This window comes from Haliaeetus albicilla, chromosome 16 (assembly GCF_947461875.1).
Source record: "Haliaeetus albicilla chromosome 16, bHalAlb1.1, whole genome shotgun sequence".
Lineage (NCBI taxonomy): Eukaryota > Metazoa > Chordata > Aves > Accipitriformes > Accipitridae > Haliaeetus > Haliaeetus albicilla.
This window is the reverse complement of record NC_091498.1, coordinates 27,752,694-27,776,435: the sequence shown is the minus strand read 5'-3', so window position 1 is coordinate 27,776,435 and position 23,742 is coordinate 27,752,694. Positions and strand designations below refer to the sequence as shown.

At 38.0% G+C, this 23,742-nt stretch overlaps 1 protein-coding gene across 9 annotated transcripts in view; it reads left to right on the top strand.

Annotated features, from left to right (window-relative positions):
- Positions 1–23,742, top strand: part of ANO5 (anoctamin 5) — a 61,665-nt gene that overhangs the window by 19,859 nt on the left and 18,064 nt on the right. For 2 of the 9 annotated variants that reach the window (XM_069804073.1, XM_069804075.1), the window contains 11 exons: positions 1,485–1,532; positions 6,981–7,022; positions 8,214–8,327; positions 14,654–14,722; positions 15,930–16,214; positions 16,563–16,676; positions 18,747–18,913; positions 19,813–19,947; positions 21,193–21,298; positions 21,388–21,448; positions 22,949–23,100. In XM_069804073.1, coding sequence (XP_069660174.1) covers positions 1,485–1,532; positions 6,981–7,022; positions 8,214–8,327; positions 14,654–14,722; positions 15,930–16,214; positions 16,563–16,676; positions 18,747–18,913; positions 19,813–19,947; positions 21,193–21,298; positions 21,388–21,448; positions 22,949–23,100 — 1,293 coding nt within the window. The remainder of the gene's footprint in view (positions 1–1,484; positions 1,533–6,980; positions 7,023–8,213; positions 8,328–14,653; positions 14,723–15,929; positions 16,215–16,562; positions 16,677–18,746; positions 18,914–19,812; positions 19,948–21,192; positions 21,299–21,387; positions 21,449–22,948; positions 23,101–23,742) is intronic. The other 7 variants (XM_069804074.1, XM_069804077.1, XM_069804079.1 and 4 more) reach the window with 4 other exon arrangements.

Below are 23,742 nucleotides of genomic sequence, written 5' to 3'. Positions count from 1 at the left end.
AATGAAGTGAGGATTAAACTGCTAAACCCAGTTCAGACTACCTCGGAGTAAGAGCACAGTGCAGCTATTTATGTTTGCACTGTTTCTCATGTGGATTCCGTGCCAAAAACCAGGTGGATCTGTCTTTGTTTATCTGACTCAGTTCCAAAAAGGACATTTTTATCTTATTTAGATAAGCAAATACTCAGAGATGGCATCATTAAGAAAGAACGTAAAGATGTGTGTACATGTTCCTGTTTCCATTGAAAGTAAAATTGTAATAAAAGTGAAAAATGCTCATTTCTAATTTAAAAAAAATCATACAGTACTTTATGAAAATTGGATTTTGGAAAATACACTTTTTGAAATATTACAACTCTAAACCAATAAATGATGATACAATAATGAAATGAAGTTAGTATTCTGCTTCTGTTGAAAGTTAATTTTATTCCATAGAGAACTGCCATATTTTCATAATGCGCTCACACTATTTGGTTGCACTCTTTAAACCTGCCTGTGATTTGTTTTCAGAAGAAAAACAAAAGAAGTGTGTGAGAAACTATTGACTAACGGCATTAGATATTGCAAAACAGCTTAGGTATTGCAAACCAGTATTCATTCTAATAGCGCAGCGTGGTCTCAAAATCCTTTGCTCATGCAATCACACAGTTGTGGTCCAGGACCCCAGATAGCTTATGGACGTGTCTTTGTAGGAGAGCTGTGCTCTGCAGAGTCCTCTGCTGCTGGTATTCCTGTCATCTCTGTGTGGAGTCTGGGCAGAGGACGTTGCAACACCCTCTGGGCCTTCGTGCAGGAAAATAATAAGCACCCAGATCTTGTCCAATTGAAATCAGGGTAGGGATTCGCCAGGCGTGGATCATAACTGGAAGCTGGGAAGCCCTCACTAGTCTCATTAGGCATAACAACTGCAATTACTGATACCAATTTGCCTTGTCTACACTATGAGATTAATGATCTGTCTCCTTGCATTTGTTTTCCTTCAGTGTACGTGGTATAATTTCAGTTTGTATTGAAAAAATAGCTAAGTAAGGGGCATCACATTTGTTCTTAATGCAAGCGCAGCCGTCTATGCTGTGTACATTTTCTCTCTTTTGATATTAAAATAAGAAAAAGTACTGTTAAAAATTGTTCTTCATCAGCTTGTAAATGGTAATCTGTGCCAAGTTGTTGAGGCTTTATTTTTTTATGATGGAAATGCTGAGGGATACTGTATAGCTCTTACTAAAAGTTGTTATTAATATTTAGAAATCGTTATGGGCCATGTAAAAGTCAGTGGCGTAGGCTAGAGACCCAGCTCATCTGAGGAAGTAGAGGTTTGTTTAAATTTTGACTATCTGGACTGAAAATCCAACTATCACTCAGAACAGCTTTTCAATAACTTAAACCAGAAGCTACACTGTTTCTTCTGAAATAGCCTTTTATTTTAAAGCCTCCTTTGCATCATCGCTAACAACATTATGTTTTTCCCGTGATGCCACTGGCAGGGCCTAAACAGCACTGAGACTACTTTACTCATCCCTGAACATCAAGTGGTAAGCAGTAAGCAATATTCATGCTTCTTTGCATGAATTTGTGTGGCGTCTTCTATAACTGTATGCCAGAAAGTCCCTCGCCAGAAAATTTTCCAGTTTCAAGGAAGCCATCCTTCCAAAAAGAATTGTTTTTTCTAGCTTATAAAAATGAACGTGGTTTTTTTGCTTATTCTTAGTAATGGCTTAAATGATAAATTCAAGCAAATTGAAAGGATAATAGACAAAATCGAAAAGTTAAGATTGGTGGAGAAAACTGGAAAGTTTGCTTTTTTTATCATTGTTTTGGTTTCATGGAATATAGGATGTATTCTGACTGGTGTTATTAACAAATGTGGGATTCCTTTTTATCATGGTAATGTGGACGGCTCTGTGAGTCAGCATGATACTTTAAAATTTTTTAAAGAGCAAGAAACAAACACTGACAGCATTTGAAATGTGTTGCCTTTTTTTTCTTATTGTAGTAAATAATAAGGAAAGGCTCAAAATATGCACTTACTGAAATTTGCAGACAAGATAATTGTATTAATTTTCAAATATATCAGAAAACTTAAAATAACCATTATTCTTTTATGGAGAAAAAAAATCACAAAAATTCATTTAAGATAACTGAAGAAGTACATGCTGAGGTATATTAAAACTGTCTGCTTGCTTACATTGGGCTCTGGTGTCTTACATTAACACATACGCTCTCTCAGCATACTTCTTATTTTTCTTTGTTCTATTCTCATTTAACGTGTTCTTTTATCCAGAGAGGCTTTTTCTGCGCATTTAAATCTTAGTGCAAGTATCTTGGTGTCTTCAACTGCTTTGAAATGCATGTTTTCAAGCTTTGAGATTTTAATGTGGTTTAAAATTGAAACACAATTGTGGTGGAGGTGCAAAAAGTAGCTTGCAAGTTTTAGCTACAAGAAACATGTGGGATTTTTTGTTTCTTTGAATGGGAAAGGTTATAATTTTGTATGCAACTTTGTAGCCTGCATGAAGCATAACTGGAAATTGAAATGTGTGGTGCTAGAGTGTTGTTAATACATTTCTTTGAAGTGGGTAAGCACTTCAATTGCATGGATTCCTCCAAGCAAGAATATTGAAGAGAACTTCATGCAAAGAGGATCTCTGGTATAATGGGAACTGAGTTTACTGGGCATAAACCGGGAATTTGCCTTTTTGATTTTCAGTAGAGTGCCTGTATATTTGCATATGTTGTGTAAATGCATTTCCAGGAGCTTTTTGCTTTTGGAAATGAATTTTATCAAACAGTTACATTTAGCATAGCGGCACTTAAATCAGCATGTTTTTCCTATAGCTGTAAGCATGTTTAATTCGGTAAAAGGGGGAGGTATATAAACATCTTTTGCAAACTGGGGATCTAAATGAGGGTGATAATTTTGTTTTTAAGCCATTGAATGTTTTCTACCCTTTCAATTATGGAGGCTTTTCTTGTATTTTGATTCAGCTTTCAAATCCTTATATTTTTGTCCATTTCTGTATTCTGAAAATTTTTCTGCAGTGGATTGTTAATTCATAAATTAACTAATTGCTTTGTAATGTTGTTATTTTGGTTTTTTTTTACATTGTGTGTGATAAAAACTAATTTGCCTGTATGATTATCAAAAGTATGCAGTAAATACAATATTTGGTTTATAGACTATCTTGTAAGCAGCAAAATCTTGCGAATCAATTTTATTTTGTAATTTCAGGCAGTTTCTTGTGTGGTAATGTAGGACTATGATAATATAACTGCTAGATGTGCTGATGGGGATCATGTTATCCATGTTAACCTCTCAGCATACCCTTTAGTCAGAGCCGGAGATTCTTCACTGGGCTAGAACTCTAATGAAGCTAATGTATTGGGTTCTTCCATCTCAGATTAGTGTTGGTTACTGCTTTATTACTGAAATTGCCGCTCTAAGCTACCTTCCCACTCTGAAATACAAAAAGCAGAAGGGGAAGGCGGCTGAGGTCTGAACCTGCAGCCCCAGCTCCGTGAGGTGGATGCTTGTGAAACCTTGAAGTCTGGGGAACTGGAGTTGGGAAGGCCATTTCTGAATGTAGGCCCCAAAGAAACTTGCAGTTTTCTGACTGAATATTAATCTGAAAAGCATTGCTCTAAGTCAGATTCCTCTGTTTTTGAATTATGGACATGGAGAGGGCTAGGATATTTAGTAGCAAGGTGTATTTGGAGGAAGCTCCGTTGCCTACAAGGAGAGAGCTGTGCTAAGTGGCCTGTAGGGACATAAATTTCCTGTTAGGTAGATGACCAGAAATAGAAATCCCTGCGAGTCCTGTGAGAATATACAGTATTAAATCATTCAGGTATAATCTGAAAAATGTATTTGCCTTTCAGGTACTGTGATATCGCTAAACCACCGAGGGCTAGCGGACTGTGCTGACCGAGGTCAGCTGTCTGTGTGCTTTGGTGGGTGAGCAAGGCCACGAAATGTTTACCTCGGTCTCCCTCCCTCAGCTTCAGTCCAAAGTCGTTTCTCTGAAGCACTTTCTGTTATGGTGTTTAGTGGTTGGTGCCACATCCAGCAGCTCGCCTTCCCCTCTCCTGTTCGCGGTGACCGGCTTGTGTGCTTTGGCCCTGGATTTGATGGATGTGAACGTCGTGTGAGACCACCAGCCAGCATTTACCAGCTGTGCCCAAACCAGTTTGGGCAGACTGAACGGGGGGTGTTACAGCCTTACTTCATCTTGAGCTATGCTTTATTAATTTCCATGCTGAGATCTTGGGTCTTTCCTGTAACCTGTGCTGTTTGAGTCAGGATTTCCTGCTGCAGGGCTTTAGGTTGTGTCTAACGTGAGGACTGCAAGTCCAGGTACTTGGAGGGTTGTTGGGTTGAACGTGGTCCGATACCCTCACCTCCGCTGGATGTCTGGGCAGACGTTATTGATTACAGCACAACTAGGAATATTAATATAATTCCATATGAATCCAGTAAGTTTACATTTATGTAGCTATGTGAAAAATTTAGCGCCTTACGATAGGCTGTTAGAGCGTTCAGTTAGCAGATCTGTCCGCAGGCTATGAAGTCACTTAGAGAGTTAATTAGACTATTAAGACTGGAAAGTTACTACAGGAAAATAGGAAGGTAGTACTTGGTTTTGAACAAGTAGTTTTTGTGAACTTGCCTTGTAGCTGATGGGTTTATCCAACTTTTGGAAGCACTGGTAAATGCTAAACACTTGCGGTAGCACCATTTCATAGAATCGTACAGTGACTTGGACTGGAAGGGACCTCTGGAGGTCTCCTTGACCAGTTTCCTACTGGAGGCAAGGCTGACTTCAAACTTGGATCAGGTTGCTGAGTCAGGGCCTTGCTTGGTCAAGCTGTGTGATCTCTGAGGATGGAGGTTACGCAGTCTCTCTGGGCAACCTGTTGTACCTGTTCCTGCTCAACCGCACCCTCGCATCCAGTAGGAATTTCCTTTGTTGCAACTTGTGCCTGTTGCCTCTTGTGTTCTCGCCAGATGCCTCAGGGAAGAGACTGGCTCCGTCTCTTCTGTAATTCCTCATTGGGTATTACTCAAAAGCTTCTGCTTCCTCACTGTGCTGCATTGGGAAATATTAATTTGGTTACTTGTATTCCAGAAGGTACACGTCACAGAGTATCTGCTCTGATGAGCTGTAACTTTATTTAATAACTGTAGGTTGTCGAAGATCAATTAATTTGAATACAGTTCTGGAAAGAGCTGTTAAGAAATAAAGTATACTAATCCATAATGTTTTATGATTCACTGATGCAACCAATGCAAATTACCAACTTTTTATATATATTTTAAACCTGTAAGTGCACATTTATGCACAGAATTGCATGAATATGCAAGACTGATCTTGTTCTTCTTGTGAAATCCAAATGCAGCAAAATGGAAAGGAATAATTTATGGGTTTAATAAGTAGGCCTGTCACTATCCGTGATGAATAATCCTATGTACAGAAGGAGAGAGAAGTGATAAGTATTCCCCTTCTCAAAGCAGATCCAACGATGACTACTGCATCCTCTTATAATTGATAGTCAGACCTTTAATGACTAAGCAGGATTCTAATACATTTTAGAAAATGAGCAAACTTTGATGGCACTAAAGATAAAATATTACTTCAGTCGTATGGAATGATCTAATTATAACTATGCTACCCAAAGAATTTGGGACACTCCTTTGGCAGGAGCTTTTTTTGAAGTAAATATTATTGATTTTTTTTTTCTTTCTTTCTTTCTTTGTGTATATGGATTTTGTTAAATCACTAGGACAATGTCTGTGCTTGCACAATCTCTATTTTTTCAAATTGGTGGTTGGGGCGGTCTGTTTTTAGGCTGGTTCCCAACATTGTAAGTTGTTAGACTGCACTTTGGGGTTCACTTACTGTAATGCTGAATAATTAGAGTACTGTTGATACTATTAAGATGTCGGTGTGGTTCTATACACTAATCAAATTAACATCTAAACAGTTGCAATTTGTTTGTAGTCACAATTATATTTACAAAACCCCCCAAACCTGTAAGCACAAAATAGAATAGGAAAATGCTGTTTCTTTTCTTTTCTTCTATTGGATTCCATGATTTTTGTGAGCCTTTTAGTCCTAATGATTATGTACTGCATTTGAAAGCAAAAGCATTTTTGGAGGTAGCATGTCCTGATTTCAGTTCTTACAAAGTAGTCTATGTTAATTGATCTGCTGTAAATATTTCTCAAGAAGAGGAACAACAAAAACAACCAAGTGTTTTGTACCTCCCCAAAGGCTAGGATAGCTTCAGAAATACAGGAATTCTGAGGAATGCATGGATAGTCCAAGTAGGCTACTGTCTGGTTTCAGCAGTTACCAGGGTATCTAGTGAAGAGGCATAAAATTGTATAAAGCTATGGAATAATAGGAATTTTTATTTTTTTTATTATTATTATTGTTGTTGTTATTATTATTATTATTAAATTTGAACCTCTTGAAGATAAACACATGTCCCGGAGTATGCAGATATTATTGCTTGTGGTTTTGTCAGCTCTGGAATGACATAGTTGCAATTCATCTTTTTATGTCCCAGTGGGTCCAACCTGACATGAGCGTAACAGAAACTTGCATGCTCTATTCATTAGCCTGTGCTTGTTTTGTTGCCTTTGCATTGCATTTAAAGAAACTTTCTCATTGTTCCTTTTTTTAAAATCTGCTTAAGTAGCCAAATGATGGCAATTAGCAATTTAGGAGTCATTATTTTAAAATACCTGAGTTTATAATAAAAATTAATGCCAGCACAGTTTTGCCTTTAATAAAAAAGACATTATACTCATACTGTTTAGGAATACTTGTGTTTTCCTAATAGTTGGAAGCTTTTCTTGGCTTTCTTAAGGACACAGATTTCTCACTAGCTGTAGCTGGGGGGTATGTGCTCGAAGCAGTTGGTTTGGGTCTTGGAGAGGAACAGTGGGATTGCTAACTACTTGTTGGTTATTCCGGCAGAGTGGAAGGAGATATAATCTGTTCCTGAAGCGACGTCTCAGGGTAAAACAGTGATGAATGATATTGCAAGTAGCTTGGATGGCTGCAGTAATAACATGCTTCACTGTGTGATGCCTTTTGTTAACTGGGAGCAAGGTTCACAGTTATAAAGTTCTCTGAGAAAGCACAGAATTTATTTTGCGTGCATCCTTGCATGGCTTAAGAGGGAGAAGACAGAGACATATCCCTTTGAATTACTCTTTTTTTTTTGTTCCTACTCTAATAAAATAAAAACCCAATTCAGTCCTATATAAATACAATTTTGCTGATGGGTGTGGTTAAAAAAAACCAACAACCTTCCTTAGCATGGAGGTAAATTTAGACCAGAGTGTTAGCTTCTATGGAGAGCACTGTGCTGTATGAACCTCTAGTCTTGCAAACAATTTGGTAGAGCTGAATATTGATATGGTAATAAATAATATTACCTAATATTATGCTAACTTCCCTAGGAGAGTGAGGTAATAGTCTTTTTTTGCTTAACGTTAATTACTGTAGCCTAATCAGTGAAGAAGATGAATGTTGTTATTACGACATTCTGGCTGATAAATGAAAAGATGACTGTTAATAGATCAATTGGAATACTAATTACCCTGTTGCATTGATACATTTTATTAGATTTCCCTCCCCGCAAGAAAGTAAATACTCAATTTTGAAATGTAACCCCTGTATCATTTGTGTGCATTTTCATATGTAGTCATAGCTGGGCCATATTTCTCTGTGGTGGTTGGTTTAGTGAATCTTGTTATGTAGAATACAATGCATGGAATTTACTTTTTGCTACTTGCTTCAAGTCAATGAGCAGTGCCTTAGCTGGCTTTTATATAGAGTGGCATTCTGACTAACTGCAGAAGAAAACCCATGCTGTCAAATAACACTTGTCTTGATCATTTATGACACATTGTAAAGACTGTGAAAGAATAAATGGTAGCATTGTTCACAGGTTATTGTAAATACTAACATATATTTATTCTTCATATACCAGTTATTTACATGTAGTGTTTGTGCATATAAGCAGTTAATCTTGAAATTATTTTAACTGGATGTAGCCCTTGTTAAAACTTGTGCAAGTATATCTTCAGCTATGAAGAAACTGAAGAATTGAGGCAATTTGGGGGAACTTCTTTGTCTTCTGTTATATTTTAGAGCAACGGCAATGCTTGGTTTTTTTTAATCATATGCCTATATCTTCCACAGATTGATAAAAGACATCAGAGCAAAGATTCTATTTTCTTCAGGGACGGTGTCAGGAGAATTGATTTTGTTCTCTCCTATGTGGATGATCTTAATAAGGAATGGGAAAAAAAGTTGGTAAGTTTGTCTTTTTGAGGTCCTCTGAATTCTTATCTGTCATAACCAGAATATCAATTACTAAGCCTTTCAAATAACTACACTCAGCTGGAATTGGATTTAGCTAAAAACTTGATAGCTGCATAAAAAGCCATTCCATGTACTGAATTTCTGTGTAATTCACTGTTGTGCATTATGACCCAATTAGATTTTTGGGGCTTTATTTACTGAATTGATCACTCTCCATTACTTAGGCTGGTCAGTATATTATACAATCAATGCCAAGTAATCCAAATTATTTTGCTTTCTTCATTTAACAGTCTTATAGTTAGCTGTGGCTTTGGTGAAGCTATCTGTAAATAGTTAAATGAAGGAGGTTTCTTCTAAATAAGCAAAGCTTTATCCAAATGAGATGTAACTATAAATTTTTTTCCTCCCCATCCTTTGACTTCAGTTAGAGCAGAAATGGATTCTTAGATCCAAGAATCCATGTGATTTTCCTTTTAAGACTTTTTTTTTTTTTCTATACTCTAAGCAAAATAAACACAAAGCTCCTCTCTGAGCTCTTCTGTGTGCTTGACTAGCTCTTTACATGTGTCGGTTCTTCTGGAAGAATATTTAAAGTGGCTTTGAAAAGAGACCTCCTATGTAACAGAGCATGACGTACAGGCTTTCTCTAAAATGCTCGTCAGTGATCATCCCTGAACTTCCCAGCAAGACCCGGTTGCCTGAATGGTAGCAGTAGGTCAGACTGAATCAGTAAATGACATGTATTTGTTCCTTGCTCAGACTGACACTTGAGGTCTAACTTGACTAATACATAAATTCAGGCTATTTAAAAAATCCGGTACTGTGAGATGCAGTCAACACAAACAATAAATTCCATATAAGCATAGTGTTTAAAAAATAATAATTACGGGGATTTTGATTATTTTGTTTTCTCTTTATTCACTGCCTTCTTTCTGACCAGGAGAGGTTACATTTGCAAACTAGTCTTTCCAATACACATCTCCACAGTTTGTTCTAAAAAAAAAAAAAACCCACCAAAAAAACCAAACCAAAAAAGACTTCATTCTCATGTAATCACATTATTCTGAAAGATAAGGCTTTCTGAAGAAAACTAATTATATGGAAGCTTATGACAAAATCATGATCAAAACTAAAGGTCTGTGAAGTAAAGAATGCTTCTCATCTATATCTTGTCATATTAAAGTGTTTCATAATTAAAAATTATAATTTCCTTTGAACAAAACTGCACAATTGGACTGTTCAAAAAATTGTTTACTGCTTACATTCTTTTATGAAGGAAATAATGTTTTCATTAAGGACTTATGCTGCCTATATGCAAATACGGTCCGGTGTAGAACACGGCTCCTGCATCATATACTTGTTACCTTAAAAAAAGCAAAAATGCCTGTCATCATCTCTGATGCTTTTCCCATCTTAAGCATCTCAGAGTCTGCTTTCCTCAGCTAGCCACGTTTGGGAGATTTGCTTAGGAGACCAAGGGTTATATTATAGCTGGTACCATAGGTTTATATGAAGGCATACTTTTTCAAATCCACGCTGGCTCTGTGTCAGGCTGTAATCCTAGCTACGTTCCTCCTTCTACCATAAAGCAAAATACATTTTAATAAAGAAGGAAGAGGAGACCAATCAGTGTAGAGAGAAGAAAAAGATATCCATGCAAAATATGTGAAAGCAAGCCTTAAAATAAACTTTTCCATTAGTCATACTCAAATAACATGAGGGAAGAAATGGAGACTATTTAGGTAATGTTTCAAGTGGGAAGGAAAACGAGCCAGATGCTCAGTCTAGGCACTCGTTCATATTGTGTGCAGCAATTTCCTTCTCATTGGTTTATAGGTCATTAGAGGGTGGCAGGAATCTTTGCCAGAGCAGAGGCCATGTACATGCGTGTCATTATTGACTGAAGGATTGACATGGGGAAGAACCCAAGAGCTAGTAGCTAATACTGAAGTTCCTCTTTGAAGTAAAAATGCACTTAGCTAGGAAGAAACATCTCTCTGTTACAAAAGAGTAGAACATCTGCATCAAGTTTCGTGAGATTTAATTCTGTATTTGTCTGCTACTTGCAAAAGAGTTTATGGCCCCATGGAAGGAGGCGTTTGGTCTGTGGCTCTGTAGGTTAGCTCTGCCATCACAGAACAGACAGGCATGAAGATATCAGTGTTACGGTGTGTGAGTTTTTACATGGTTCTTAGGGAATCTGCTAAGAAAATTAAATTTGCCCTATATTTTTGTCCAGCATAGACCTTTATAACATGAATATGCCCATAAATTAATGCAGACTTCTTAGCACAGAAGTACTGTGCTGTTGTCTGTGTGGGAACAAGATTTAAATAGTGATGCACTGCAGCCTTTGGAATTTGTCTGATATACTGTACTTGCTATTGTACAGTCATCGCAGGAAAGAAATGTGAATTTCTGTACTACAATGATACAGCAAAATGTAACAGCTAAGAATAGAAGCGTTCATGGGAAGAGAATAACAGTTGTGACAAACGGGTTTGTTTCCTTGTCTCAAGGAAACAGCTTTATTCTGCATTTCTAAGAAGGAGATGAATAACTTCTTTGTGTGTTTTAACACAGGCCGGATACAGATGTAAGAGGCGGTCTGTTCATCTTTTCTAGCTTCGTGCAGAACAAATGCATTAACAACTTTGATGTTTCCCAGAAACTTTGCAGCGCAAACTCTGTATTGAACTTGCCTTCTATAAGCTACATGAATAAATCCTAACTAAAAAGTCTCTCTAAAGAAAAAGGAGGATTACATTTTTGTGAGACAATACTTTATATTTTTTCCTGAAAGCCTCTAGCAGATAAGTGGAAATATTTCACTGATATATGAAACGCATGTGAATGTGGAAAAATAAACATAATTTCTAAAACTCTCTAAGAGATTATTCAGGTGTGACCAGGACATGATCTTTATTTGTCCATAAGTGTATTTCTTCTACAAGAAATTCCAGAGCATTAGGACTCTTGGATCTCTGTGCAAAGTAACTTGTTCCTATATTTACTGGAAGCAAAGTCCTCCCGTCCCCAGTGGGGCATGGAGATAGGGAAAGAAATTTTATCTAGTCCTTTCCCACTTTTCATCATCTCAGACAGAAACTTCTGCTTTCTCACAGGCACCAGATAGCCCAAAGTTAGGGAGCCAGGGGCAGCAAAAAATCAGATGCTTGTTGTTCCTGCTGCACTGTTAGGCTGCCAACTGGGAGAAGCCGCATCCCCGGCTCTGCAGGAGCAGCTGAAAACTGGGCTTAAGCCACACTGGGCACCTCTCCTTGCTGCGTTACAGAAGCCTGGCTGGTACTTGCAGAAGAAAGGTGTTTGCTGTCTCTCGTGCTGTGGAGGGCATGCAGAGCATCCTCCCAAGCCATGTGAGCAGTCCCTGCGGTGCTGCGGCAGGGCCGGTTATCTCATCCGTCTCGTCAGCCTCCCGCTCTCGTGGCTGCAGGCGGATGAGACGACAAGGGGCTTTTCCTAAACAGGCACCACCTCGCCTGAAATGTTCTTGCCAGGGAGCGGCGTGGGCAGCCTGAGCTTAATCTGAGCCCATCTGTGTTAGTCCTGTGCAGTGAATTGTGTTTTCTCAGGGTACAGCTAAGGGCAGAGTTCTTGTACGCTTTACAGTAGCATGTGATAGTTCCTAAAGGCCATATTTATTTCCCAATATCCTGCACGTGACTGCAGTTAAAAGTAAGCCTGAGCATCCTGATACATAAAAGGCTTTTCTAAGCTTGGTGTGCACTCCCTAAAGGAAAGAGAAAAGCAAGGAGAAGGAATTTGATTAAAGAATAGTATGTTGTAAACTTAAAATTATTTTATTCTCCTATTTATTGATTGTCGTTACTAGCAGTAACAGCATTGTTATCAAGAAACAGGTTTATAACAGTTTTCTGTCTTCCTTAGGTACCTAATCATGCAGTGTTGCATCTGCATTGGGCATATTAGTACCGCTGGACTTTGGATCTTGCTTTGTTAATTTTATCGGGATGGTTCATTACAGCCAAGCATACGTTAGATGGTAAAGTTACTCTGTCTAAGTGTGTGGGATATCTACAGCGGTGTTTGGAGAGGTGAATGATCTACTGATCTCTCTCCTATATAGGCCACAGTGGTCTCAGAAAATGTGGTTTCATTCTTTTACAGATGGTTTGGAGAGGCTTAAGAACACTACTTAAACAAAACGTGAGGAAGCCTACTGCTGCTGGTCTTCTGTAATGTGATTACTTATGTTGCTTCCCTCTGTGACTGCAGAGTGGCATCTATAGCAGAGTCACAAATAGATGCACCAGGTCTAGCTTTTTAGGTTTGGGACAGTAAGCTTAAAATTCTTACAAGTACATATTAAAACAAAACAGCACTGGTCCAAGGGTACATTTTGTCCATTTTAAGCCTTTGATGGCAACATGAAGAAATCCAGTATTTGGCGAGAAGATAGGGGAGCACTGTTTTGGGTTTTTTTGCAGTGAACTGATTTCCTTTTGAAGACGGTTGTTTCAAATGACTGGAAAGTTCAGTACATTGACATGGGTTTCGGAGAAGGTGACTTATGGGAAGAGAGCAAGGTGGTAAAAAGAGTGTAATTTCTGTTAGAGCACTGCAATTTATCACACTAAGTGTATAGTAAGGAAAGATCAGTAAGATGCGGCCAGACCTTTGACTCTGTCTGTTATTAAGCTGCACAGCTGGAGGAGGAGCTGGCTGGTGTCTCTGGTGGCAGAGAGCCTCTGAGCTGACTCACTTGGCTCTTCTCCAGGGTTTGCTGGGGAAAAGAACGCATGCCAATGTGCTTTGTTTGGAGAAAGTGTGATCCAGAGTAGCGCGTAGCTTCAGATACCAGGCTGGAATGTCAGCTTTAATATAGCACTTTCAAATGTATCATAAATCACCTTGTAGTTGGATTGTTCTCTATTAGATCAGCAGGTCAGCGAACGAGTTCTCTGGTGAGTTTATACAGGTGCGTGTAGGCAGGTTTTTGAGATACATGAATTAAAAAATAGTGCATGGAATAGCATTTGCCCCCAGCATGTGCTAGAACTCGGGAATTATCATATTTTTAAGTTTATCTAGGTCAGTGTCTGATATAATATCTAATAATATTTGGTAAAATCAGATGTGACAGATAAAAATGCAAGGCTGCTAAAACAAGAAAATGTATGGATACATCTTAACATAGATTTGAGGGCCGTTAAAGCTATTCTTTGTATTCATTTATCTGAGTAGTTTATGCAAACTGAAATGCAAATAGGGTAGCCTGCTTCTCACAGATATGCAGGAAAAGGAAATTGGCTGAAAACTATGGTGTTCTGGGGTTTTTTAAGTGTGTTTGAAAAATGTCATTTAAGACCTTTCAATAGAGAAAACATCACACAGCATTGCAGGTTTTAGCTAGAAATAAATCGGTAGTCTAGCTAGTGCGTTCTGAAGAGGCTAGGGCTCAGTATTTAGCTTAACTTGTAGTTATCCTGGCAGTTCTTCAGCAAGGTTTATGTGATTAAAAGGAAATTAATTCAGTCTCTCAATAGGAGCAAAAATTCTACAGAGAAGGAGGGGAAGAAAATGTTCTTACCTAAAGACACCACCTAGGAATTGCTTGGCAAAATACAGAACTTCAAGAAAAGCCTCAAAGTCAGAGGTCATGCAGCCATCCTGCACTGCCACAGGCAGGTTTGTTTATTTCTGCATGAAGTCCACACTGACTTTATGCAAGCTAAGCATATGTAAGCTTACACGTGATGATTTGTTAGTCTTATCTAGTTTTACAGTTATGTTGTTTGTGAAGTATACTCTTTGAATTGTCTGTCATCAGTACTTGAACATCTGTATCAAGCTTGATAGTTAAACTGGTAAATAGATGTCACTATAAACGATCAGTCTTCCACACGCTTCCAGAATTTCTCTTTTCATCTAGTTCTAACATTCTCTTAGAAATATAGCTAAACTTGAACAATAACACACCGCACACACCACCCTCCGGAAGAGCCAAAAATGCTCAAGCCGCATGACTTCATTTACTTCTCTGGTTAACAAGGTTGCACAGTTTTTGAGCCTATTCCTAACAAATAGGTTTCCTGTTGCTAGTCAGTGCAATTCCTGATGTGTTGCAGTCACTAGGCTGGCCTTCACTCAGAAGTGGCCTGGTATGCATCGGCTGGATTTTTGTCTGTTGGTCTGCTTTCTTTTACAAAGGTCACATAGCATTAAGGGGTTGTTATCAGGGCAGTGAGGAGGAGTGAAACTCAGTGAAGTCATCAGTAAGTGATCAGTTAGTTGCTAACTTCATGAGTTAATGAAGTGTGTTTATTTCTTTTCAGGAAAGAAGAAGAGAATTTGAGAGCAATCTGCAAAAAGCTGGTTTGGAACTAGAAACAGAAGACAAGAAGGTAAAAAAAAAAAAAAAAAAGAGAGAAAAATTAGGACCAAAGAAATAGACCTGCAAATTATTAATTAATATATACCACTTTGTTTCTTTGAGAAAAAATTTAAATTATGCTAGCAGATTTCAGTGGAATGTGACTAATTTAGGTGAAAGCTTAATGTGCTTATTTGCATTATTTTTCCAGATACGTTCACAAGAATTGTAGAAGCAAAGAATTTTGATTCAGGAAGGAGTGATGGCTTTTGATTTCATAACAAAAAGAAATCAGTTCCAAAATATCTGTGACTTCGTTTAAACCCATGTAAATGGGAAGTATGCTTACAGCTAGATTTAATCCCACCTAACAACTAGTAACATATTTGGAAGTCAGTGAATGGATTAGCATACGTCCACTGCACGTTGTAATTATGAGGAAGGACCCTGATGTAACAACTTGACGTTGTTTGAGTAGTGTTACTCTTTTGTTTAAGAACTGGAGAACACGGGATGCTGATTTATTCAATCAGCATGCTTTGTTCTGCCAGAGACTGAGTGGGGGAAAATAATTCTTGATGAAGTTCAGACTCTGTAACAGCCGTAGATGGGGATTCATTGAGCAACATGCTAAAAATACCTTCTGATGCCATTTTCTCCTGTGTATGCAGAGGAACGCTAGAACAACATATACCGTTGGGTGAGGCCTGTGGTAAGGTTATTCCTTACTATAGCTGCGAGGCTGTAACAGATCTTAGCTCTGGCTGGTAACTCCTTTTTGTAAGGCGTCTTGTATGCTCTACTCTGCCGTCTGAAAACTGCCACCTCCAGGAAAGAGAACAGCTTTACAGTCCAGCAGGGTGGCCTGCAGGACATGTGGGCTGCCAAGTGGCCAGCCCTGCGTGGCAAACCCTTGTGTTTCCAATGCGCTCGGAGCGTAATGAGAGTATTCAGGCCTCAGTGTACAAGATTAATGTAGTTTGAAAAGCTTTTGCGAGCTTTTAGTAGCGCAAAGATTATCTTTATGAACAGCCAACCATTCGGATAAGCTTTTCAGTTAAAAAAAAAAAAAAATATATATATACACAAAAAGTCCCCCTATTGCCCCGTCCTTTTTTTTTTTTTTAAAGCTTTCAAAAATATGTAAAAGGCAATAAATTTTGTATAAGAACTGTTCTCATAAATCTTGCAATAAAATACAGTTTAGTCTGATGTCTGATTTAACTTTCCTGGGGCAGGAATCTGAAGATGGCAAGATTTATTTTGTGAAGATCCATGCCCCATGGGAGGTTCTGATCACATATGCAGAAGTGCTGAACATTAAAGTTCCCATCAAGGAAAATGATATTCCCTCAACGGTGGAGAACCCCCTGGACTGTATGCTTGCACCGCTCAGGCTCCCTGAGAAGGTGATGCACCCTGAACCGGATTATTTCACAGCACCGTTCAGCAAGGACAAGCAGGAGCTGTACCTTATTAATGACGAGAGCACTTTCTTCTCACCATCCATGAGAAACAGAATAGTACGTATGTCAATTTGCCTGCTTCTATTTACATGTAGATTTACGTGGTCCCGTTAGAATATTCATGCAGAGGAGGAGTATATAAATCTGTGGGTAAGTACGAGGAAGCCAAGGTTCCTGTGCATCTTTCTTATAAATCTGGAATACTATTTGTTGGAATGGATCTTCTGGATGTCTACAAGGCAAGCGTACCCTCAACGGTCTCATACGGGGTCAGGCCTTCTGAAGAAACACTTTTTGCTTTTGCGTATTGTTCCTGCAGGTTACACACAGTGCATAACCATTATAGGTTTCTGTTAAATAGCCTTAAAGCAGGAAAGGTCTGAAATTCTTGTGTTTGAATCTCAGGTTAATTATATTCTTACACGTTGCCCGTATGGAACAGAAGAAGGGAAGAAAAAATTTGGGATTAAGAGACTGCTAAATAATGGCACCTATTCAGCTGCATATCCTCTTCATGACGTAAGTATTTTAGCTTTCTGCTCCCTTGAGCATTTACCAGTGTTTTTACTCTTTTACCTATTGTGACATTTGCTGTTTCGAGCAGAAATGAAAATGTACTCAAGCCCTTCCATTTGTCCCAGTAATTTATTCTGGTTTATAATACACAAGACATATCTGCCAGCCCTACTATTTGGCTTTTATGTGCTGAAATGTTTCTTCCTATGAATGAGTTTCTAGCATATACTTACGTGTCAGTCACATAATTCGTAAGAGGCTTATTCCATAGTATAGTCCTATGATGTCTATGATAGAGATTATGTGATAGTACATTACAAAGATTATAACAAGGAGTGAATACCTACTGTAGGTGCATACATTCAGCCGTGTGTATGTACAAGGTGTGTACATACATATGCAGTAGTGCATACTACCTGTAGTTATATAAATACTCTTGGGATCATACCATGTTGGGACTGAAGTCAGATGAGTTGCATGAGCCCTACAGTTCAGTGTGCAATGGTCGCTTGTCCATCTCCTAGTGAGCTTTGGTGAGCAACTGCAAATACTGGAAGTGTGGTAAGGATGGTAAATACTGGTGTTTAGTTTTGCTGTAGGGTCAATTTTTAGTACAACATGTGGATTTAGCCCTGAAGTCCCTTGGAGAAAACAAGAGAGATGGGTTACTCTATTTTATGGTCTTTTTTTTTTAAATGAGGTTTTGGTTGTTTATTTGTTTTTTCCTTCTGAATGTTGTGTTTAATTCATTGGTTAAATCTTAAATTCTCTCCTTGTTTTTAATAGTTATTTCAGATTTGTCACAATGCTTTAGTGAACTTAAATTGCTTATTTATATCTGTGAATTCTACCACAAGATATTTTTAAATACTTTATATAGATTTATGTTTTTAAATGTTTCAAATATTTATTCCTCCCTTAGAAAATTAAAAGAAATGGATGAATGGACATTCTTTAGGTTTTCAGGGGGAAAGTTTAGCTGATCAGAGTCTAGGCTGTAGAAGACTAGTTTAGGCTGGGAAGTACTTTTTACTGTTGGGACTACCAAAAATACAGGCAATAAAAAGCAGCTGTACAAGAATCTCTTCTATACAAGTACAACCAACCTTAAATGCTAAGAAATTGTATGAAAAAATTCCAAAAATCATGAGACAGACTCTCAAATCATTGTCTAAAAAATAACTATTTAACCTTTTAAAATATTTAAAAAATGCAAACTTCAGGTTGTTTAAACTTCTTGATTTCTGTTTAGAAACCGATTTTCATGCTTTTCTCTGTATTTGAGAGACATTCAGAAAAAAAGGAAAACCAAGATCACAAAATGAATATTTGACATAGCCAAATATTTCTAAAGGCAGAGTTCTACAACACGAAATAAAATTACAAGATCTGTCAGAAACTGTGGCTATTTTGTGCTGTTTCATTTCTAGGAAACTGATGAAGTTCCAAAATTTTCTTAGTATTTGACAGGTAGATACATGATAGTGACGAATACCACTGAAGTTAATTAGTGTCAGAATTTCATTTTGCATGCCCTCGCCTTACAACTTTAGAAGCCACAGCACGGAGTACATTGCAGTGCTATGGCTGGAGGCAGGAAACAACTTAATTTATGTCCCCTAGTTTACATCTTTCGGCAACATGCTTTTGGCTTTGCAATTTACAATGAGACTGAAGTATAGAGAAGGATTTAAATTTGCATTATTTTTAATGAAGTCAAGTAAAATAGTGGTTTTCTACTTTAGGGAAGCTTCAGCTTCTGCAGTTGCATATGCTACACCAGTGTAAAGGAACAAACCATTCACTGCAGTAATCCACCCGTGCAAATGAGTATGTTGTACCAACACAACACTGATGTAATGTAATGTGGTGTGGTTACAGTACAGGCTAACTTAATGTCTAAGATCAATAGATGTTTTCTGAAAATGTGTGTTATCTTGAAACATTACATATATAAAAAGGGTTCAACTTAAAGTGGTGAAGTAGAGTGCTAAGTTTGAATTTCAAATTAGTTTAATTGGCACAATCTTAGAAGGGATGCATCATCATTAATGTTTGTTTCTTTCAATGTAGTATTTGAGTCTGTCGATGAGGTGTTTTGCCTTTACTCTGATTTGCTCACAGTGCCAGTACTGGAAAAAGGCAAATGATCCGAACTGTGACAATGAGAGATATACGCTGTACATGGAGTGGGCCCGTTTCTTGCGGTTCTACAAAGAGCAGCCTTTGGACCTCATCAGGTAAAACACTGCCTGTGTTTTATTATATTTACTCTGTTTTCATCGTAATATGAGCAGTACTCGTTAGTACCTTGATCCTGCTGGGAAATTCTTACTACTTTTGAGATCCAATGAGAATCAGATACTTAATTGGGCACCAGGTCCTTGGAAGACATGACACAGGTTTTTACTAGTAAGTGGAAGAATGCTTTATCTCAAATCAAGGCTCTTTCGATCTAGCCAGTGCTCCCAGGGTCAGGTATATTACAGATAATTCACCTGTAGAAGAACACATAGGAAGAATACCTTGCATTTTATAATCAATATCTGCCACAATTTTTAAAGGTTGATTTGAAATTTTGAAATTTCAACACAGACTTGAAAGAACACTGATAAAATCAGTTTTGAAGCTTGACTCTTAATTTAGTACTAAACCCAAATTTAAACTGACCTTACCCAAGATATCTTTGATTTAGCTCATATGATGTAACAAAAACATTACTTTATTCGCAGGTTACAGTTGCCCCATTTGAAACACAACCAGTTGTATTTCTGTGAAGTACTCATTTGTTCTAACCACATGATCTGGACTGTTGTGCCCAGTTTCATTTGTATAATTCCTTGGAAAATCAAAAAATTAAATCTTTGTTTACATTATCCTGTGGGAAGGAGAAAGAGTGATTTTAAAGCTGGAGCTTCTACTAGGAGGAAAACCAAAGAGAGACCATATATTTTGTTCATTCAGCTTGCGTAACTAGTTCTCACAGCTAGCTTCAAATCTCATTTTTCCAGTGTACATCAATGCATTTCTGTTAAATGAGAATTTTGCCAAGTGTTTCATTTTGACTCTGGCCAGTTTGCACTATTGCAGTTTTAAACTTTGCTTTGTATTCCTATTAATTGCATTTTTTTGTATTTAGGAAGTACTATGGTGAGAAGATTGGAATCTATTTTGCCTGGCTAGGATTTTACACTGAGATGTTATTCCTTGCAGCAGTTGTTGGCTTAATCTGTTTTCTTTATGGCTTGTTTACAATGGATGAAAATATGAGCAGGTGAGTGTAATGTTGAAAATCTCCTGCGTTTATGATAGGAAAAGCTAAGCAATGTGAAAATTTTGTTCTTGCAAAAAAACAGGTAGCAAGCTTTTAAAGCTTGTTAGAGCCGGCAAATTTGTTCTTCAGCTATCTTTTGTTGACTGAAATGGTGGTGGACAGCTAATGCAGAACTTGTGACTATTAATTAGACTCAATTTGTAGGTGAAAAGCAATATTTTATTGCCATTTGGCAATAGCTTTTTATATTGGAGTACTTGCAATACATAAAATCCTAAGAGTACCACTGACATCTCTCAAAATTGTTTGTTTCAAGTGTTTATTGTTGCCTTAAGCTTTCCTATTTTAATCTATCTTGCAGAGTAGTCCATTGACTTTTTTGCGTAGGTCATCCTTTGTACTAACTACCAAAAGCATGAGTACAGGACAGATCAGCAGTGTTCTCCCATCAAAGAGGGATCCGGTATCTCGGAAGCCGGAGTTTGCTTCTTTTTAAATGAGCATTGTATTTGTTTCTTCAAGGGTCCCAAGATCTATTGTACTCAGGGATGAGGAGAGGGGGAGGAGAGGAAAAGGGTGTTGACGTTTCATTGTTCACTGGTTTTTATAAGAAAGCTTCCAGAAAATTTTGAGTTTTAACCATAAAAGATGAATAGCAGGTTAAAAGTATCATCCATTCTATTGAATTACGTCATTTTGAGACTTACATTTTAGCTAGGTTCAGAATTCACCTGAGAATACTACTATACATGTTCTGATTTCTCAGGGTACTAATGGGCTATCATAGGATTGTAAACTTCGCCCACTGTAGTAGTTAAATTGAAGTAGCAAGTTTTACTGTAGATATCAAAGCTGAATTAATACTTCTGCTTTTAGAAAAGGTTTTTTGAATGCATTACTGACCCGATGAGAAATAACATTGTTTATGTCTCGCCTGAAAGCAGTTCGTGTGCAGTACAGCTCCTTACAGACTTCTGATTCATTACTGATAGAATCAGAAAGCCCATACCAAGTGAATTGCTAGTTCTTCTCCTTGTAGCAGCTTCTACATTTCTTGGCTTGCCCTGACCAACCACAGGTTAACACCAGTGAATGTGACAAGACTTGGCATCTTCTCTGTGAAGATGCAGATGTTGAGCTTTGAACAAATGAAGCTCTTCATTTTTTATTTTTTTTTAATAAATTTCATATAGCAGCTCCTCAGATGCTGTGAAAAGAGATACTGTACAATGTTTTTCTCCTCAGCAAAGAAATCTGTGACCCTGCAATTGGAGGAGAGATCATCATGTGCCCTCTTTGTGACCGTGAGTGTGAGTACTGGAGACTGAACACGACCTGTCAGTCCTCAGAGGTGTGTATCTGGTTCTCCAGCCACTTGTCGTTTTTGTTCATACTGAAAACTGGTTTGGTGCTGACCTGTTCCTGTGTATTCTGTTGCAGTATTCCCATTTGTTTGACAACGTGGCAACTCTTTTTTTTGCCATTTTCATGGGCATATGGGGTGAGTACATTTGATAAGTTTTATGTCAAGCAATAAGGAGATCTTGGCCGAACTGCTGAGGGACACTGGAATTGGAAATAAGGGGAATAATGGCTTCACTCTAATATCCTGCCACAGATGCAAAAGTGATGAAAGAGTAAAAAGAATTTAAAGTTACAGAGGAATTGAACTTAAAAAAACCAAACAAAACCCAGCAGATATCTAGGATATCATAAACATTGTGTACTCGTAACTGCTAACGTTTGTTTCTTTCCTTAGTAACCTAAGACAGAGTGGTCCAACCTTATGCAGCCCTTGTAAGAGTCCTCTCTGCTAAGCCCTGCACGTTATCAGTGTGCCTGTGAGGGAGTAGAGTGCTTTTGTGTCCTTTCACTGGATGGTGGTCCATCACTGCTGCTTTATTAGCACCACTTTTAGGATGAGAAGTGGTTGGCTTCTACTCCAGTGAAGTTCATACATGATAGTATGTTTTGATGATGCAGAAATAGGTGGATTTCCTGACTTTTTCTCTATATGGTTTCACATCAAGTGATAATTGTTCAGTATATTAATCTAATATAAGCATTTCATGAACACAGAAAGATCTCTGTGTGCTAACAGAAAATCTATTTGTGTATTTGTTATCAAAGGATCTAGCCACTAATGTTTTTCATAGAGAATTTTCCCCCAAAAATTTGAGTGTGGTGATGTTGTATGGGTGTTTCACTAAACTTTTCTTGGTTTTAAGCACTACCGTTTGAGTGACATGGATTAATCATTCAGGAAGTACTAGCAAAAGATTTTTAGAATTGCAGAAGATAAGCTTTCCTGTGTTTGTGTAAACCTTAAAGCCTCTCCAGGTCAAATAAGAAAATCAGATTACTAACGGTTTACATTTTGAAGTAGTTTACAGCGGGCTTTTAAAATGTTACGTAGTATTATAATTTCTATAGTTGTTTATTTTATATGTGAAATCAGTTCCCTCTAGTGTCTTAATTAAGCCAGCCTCACTCTTGATCATATGAAAAGCATCAGATATTCACCATCTTAAAAATGACCGTGATATCAAATAATCATCAAAAAGCAACAGAAATCTTTGAACGTACTACTTTAAATCAGTTCTGCTTATTTGTAGTAGTTGTTCATGTGTTACAGGTTTATACACAAGCAATTGGTTGAATTATCATGTTCCTTTGTTAATTCTGTGTTGCTATTTGCATATGAAAAGTAGTTAGTTAAACTGTGATTGAACACAGTCGTCATAACCATGGGAGTACCTATATCCTGTCTTGACATCTTCCCTGTCATCTACTTCTGGAATTCAACTAGCTAATAAATGACTTAATCCATATTACGGTCTTAGCTGTGAACTTCAATAGGTAGTCAGTAAAAATAGATGGGTCACACTGTGAGGATAAATAATAGACTGCAGAATAGAAGCCAGTGCAGAAATAAGTTTAACTTGCTTCATGAACTTGTTCAGTTCTCCCTTAACTGTATTTTAACGCTTCCGAATTGCAGTTACACTTTTCTTGGAGTTTTGGAAGAGACGGCAAGCTAGACTGAAATATGAGTGGGATTTGGTTGATTTTGAAGAGGAACAGCAACAACTCCAGCTGAGGCCTGAGTACGAGGCAAAATGTACCCAAAAGAAGAAGAATCCTGTAACTCAGGTAATGAGCGTGCTGGTTGACATGCACGCAAATTCAGTTGTGTGTTGAAAGTTTGATAATGTGTGAGTTCTGTCTCAGGAACAAGTCTGTATCTTGTGGCTAGGTAAAGATTTGTGTGACATGTGTAAGCAATGCCGCATTTATATTGAAGCAGGGCAGGCCCTCAGCTGTTACTTCTCCACAGAGCAGTGTTTGACAGCCGTGAGTTTGGCTGAAATATGTAGAACGTGATGCCAACCACACCCTCACTGAACACAGCAGGTTGCATCAAATATCAAAGCAGAATTTGGTAACACATCGTTTTCTCGCTGGAGGCATCCAGTTGATGGGTGCTGAGGTTTGGGCTTTTTGACTACTACCAGAGATAAACAGTTTAACTGCCGAAAGCAGCATGGCTGCGTTAGCGTCAATAAATCCAGGGGTCTCTTTACCCTGGCGCAGGGCCGTTGCGGTGCGGTCGTCCAGCTTTCCAGTCTGAAGGTAACAGGAACTGAAGGCTGTCAGCACGTGACAGGCATGCTCCATCTCTTGGACCATGGCTCTCTTCCTGCAGATGTCTCTTGTTATCTAGGCTTTGAGACACAATAAATGAGAACATGGGGGGGTTGCCTCTGGAGTGTGTGCATAACTTTCATTAATTAT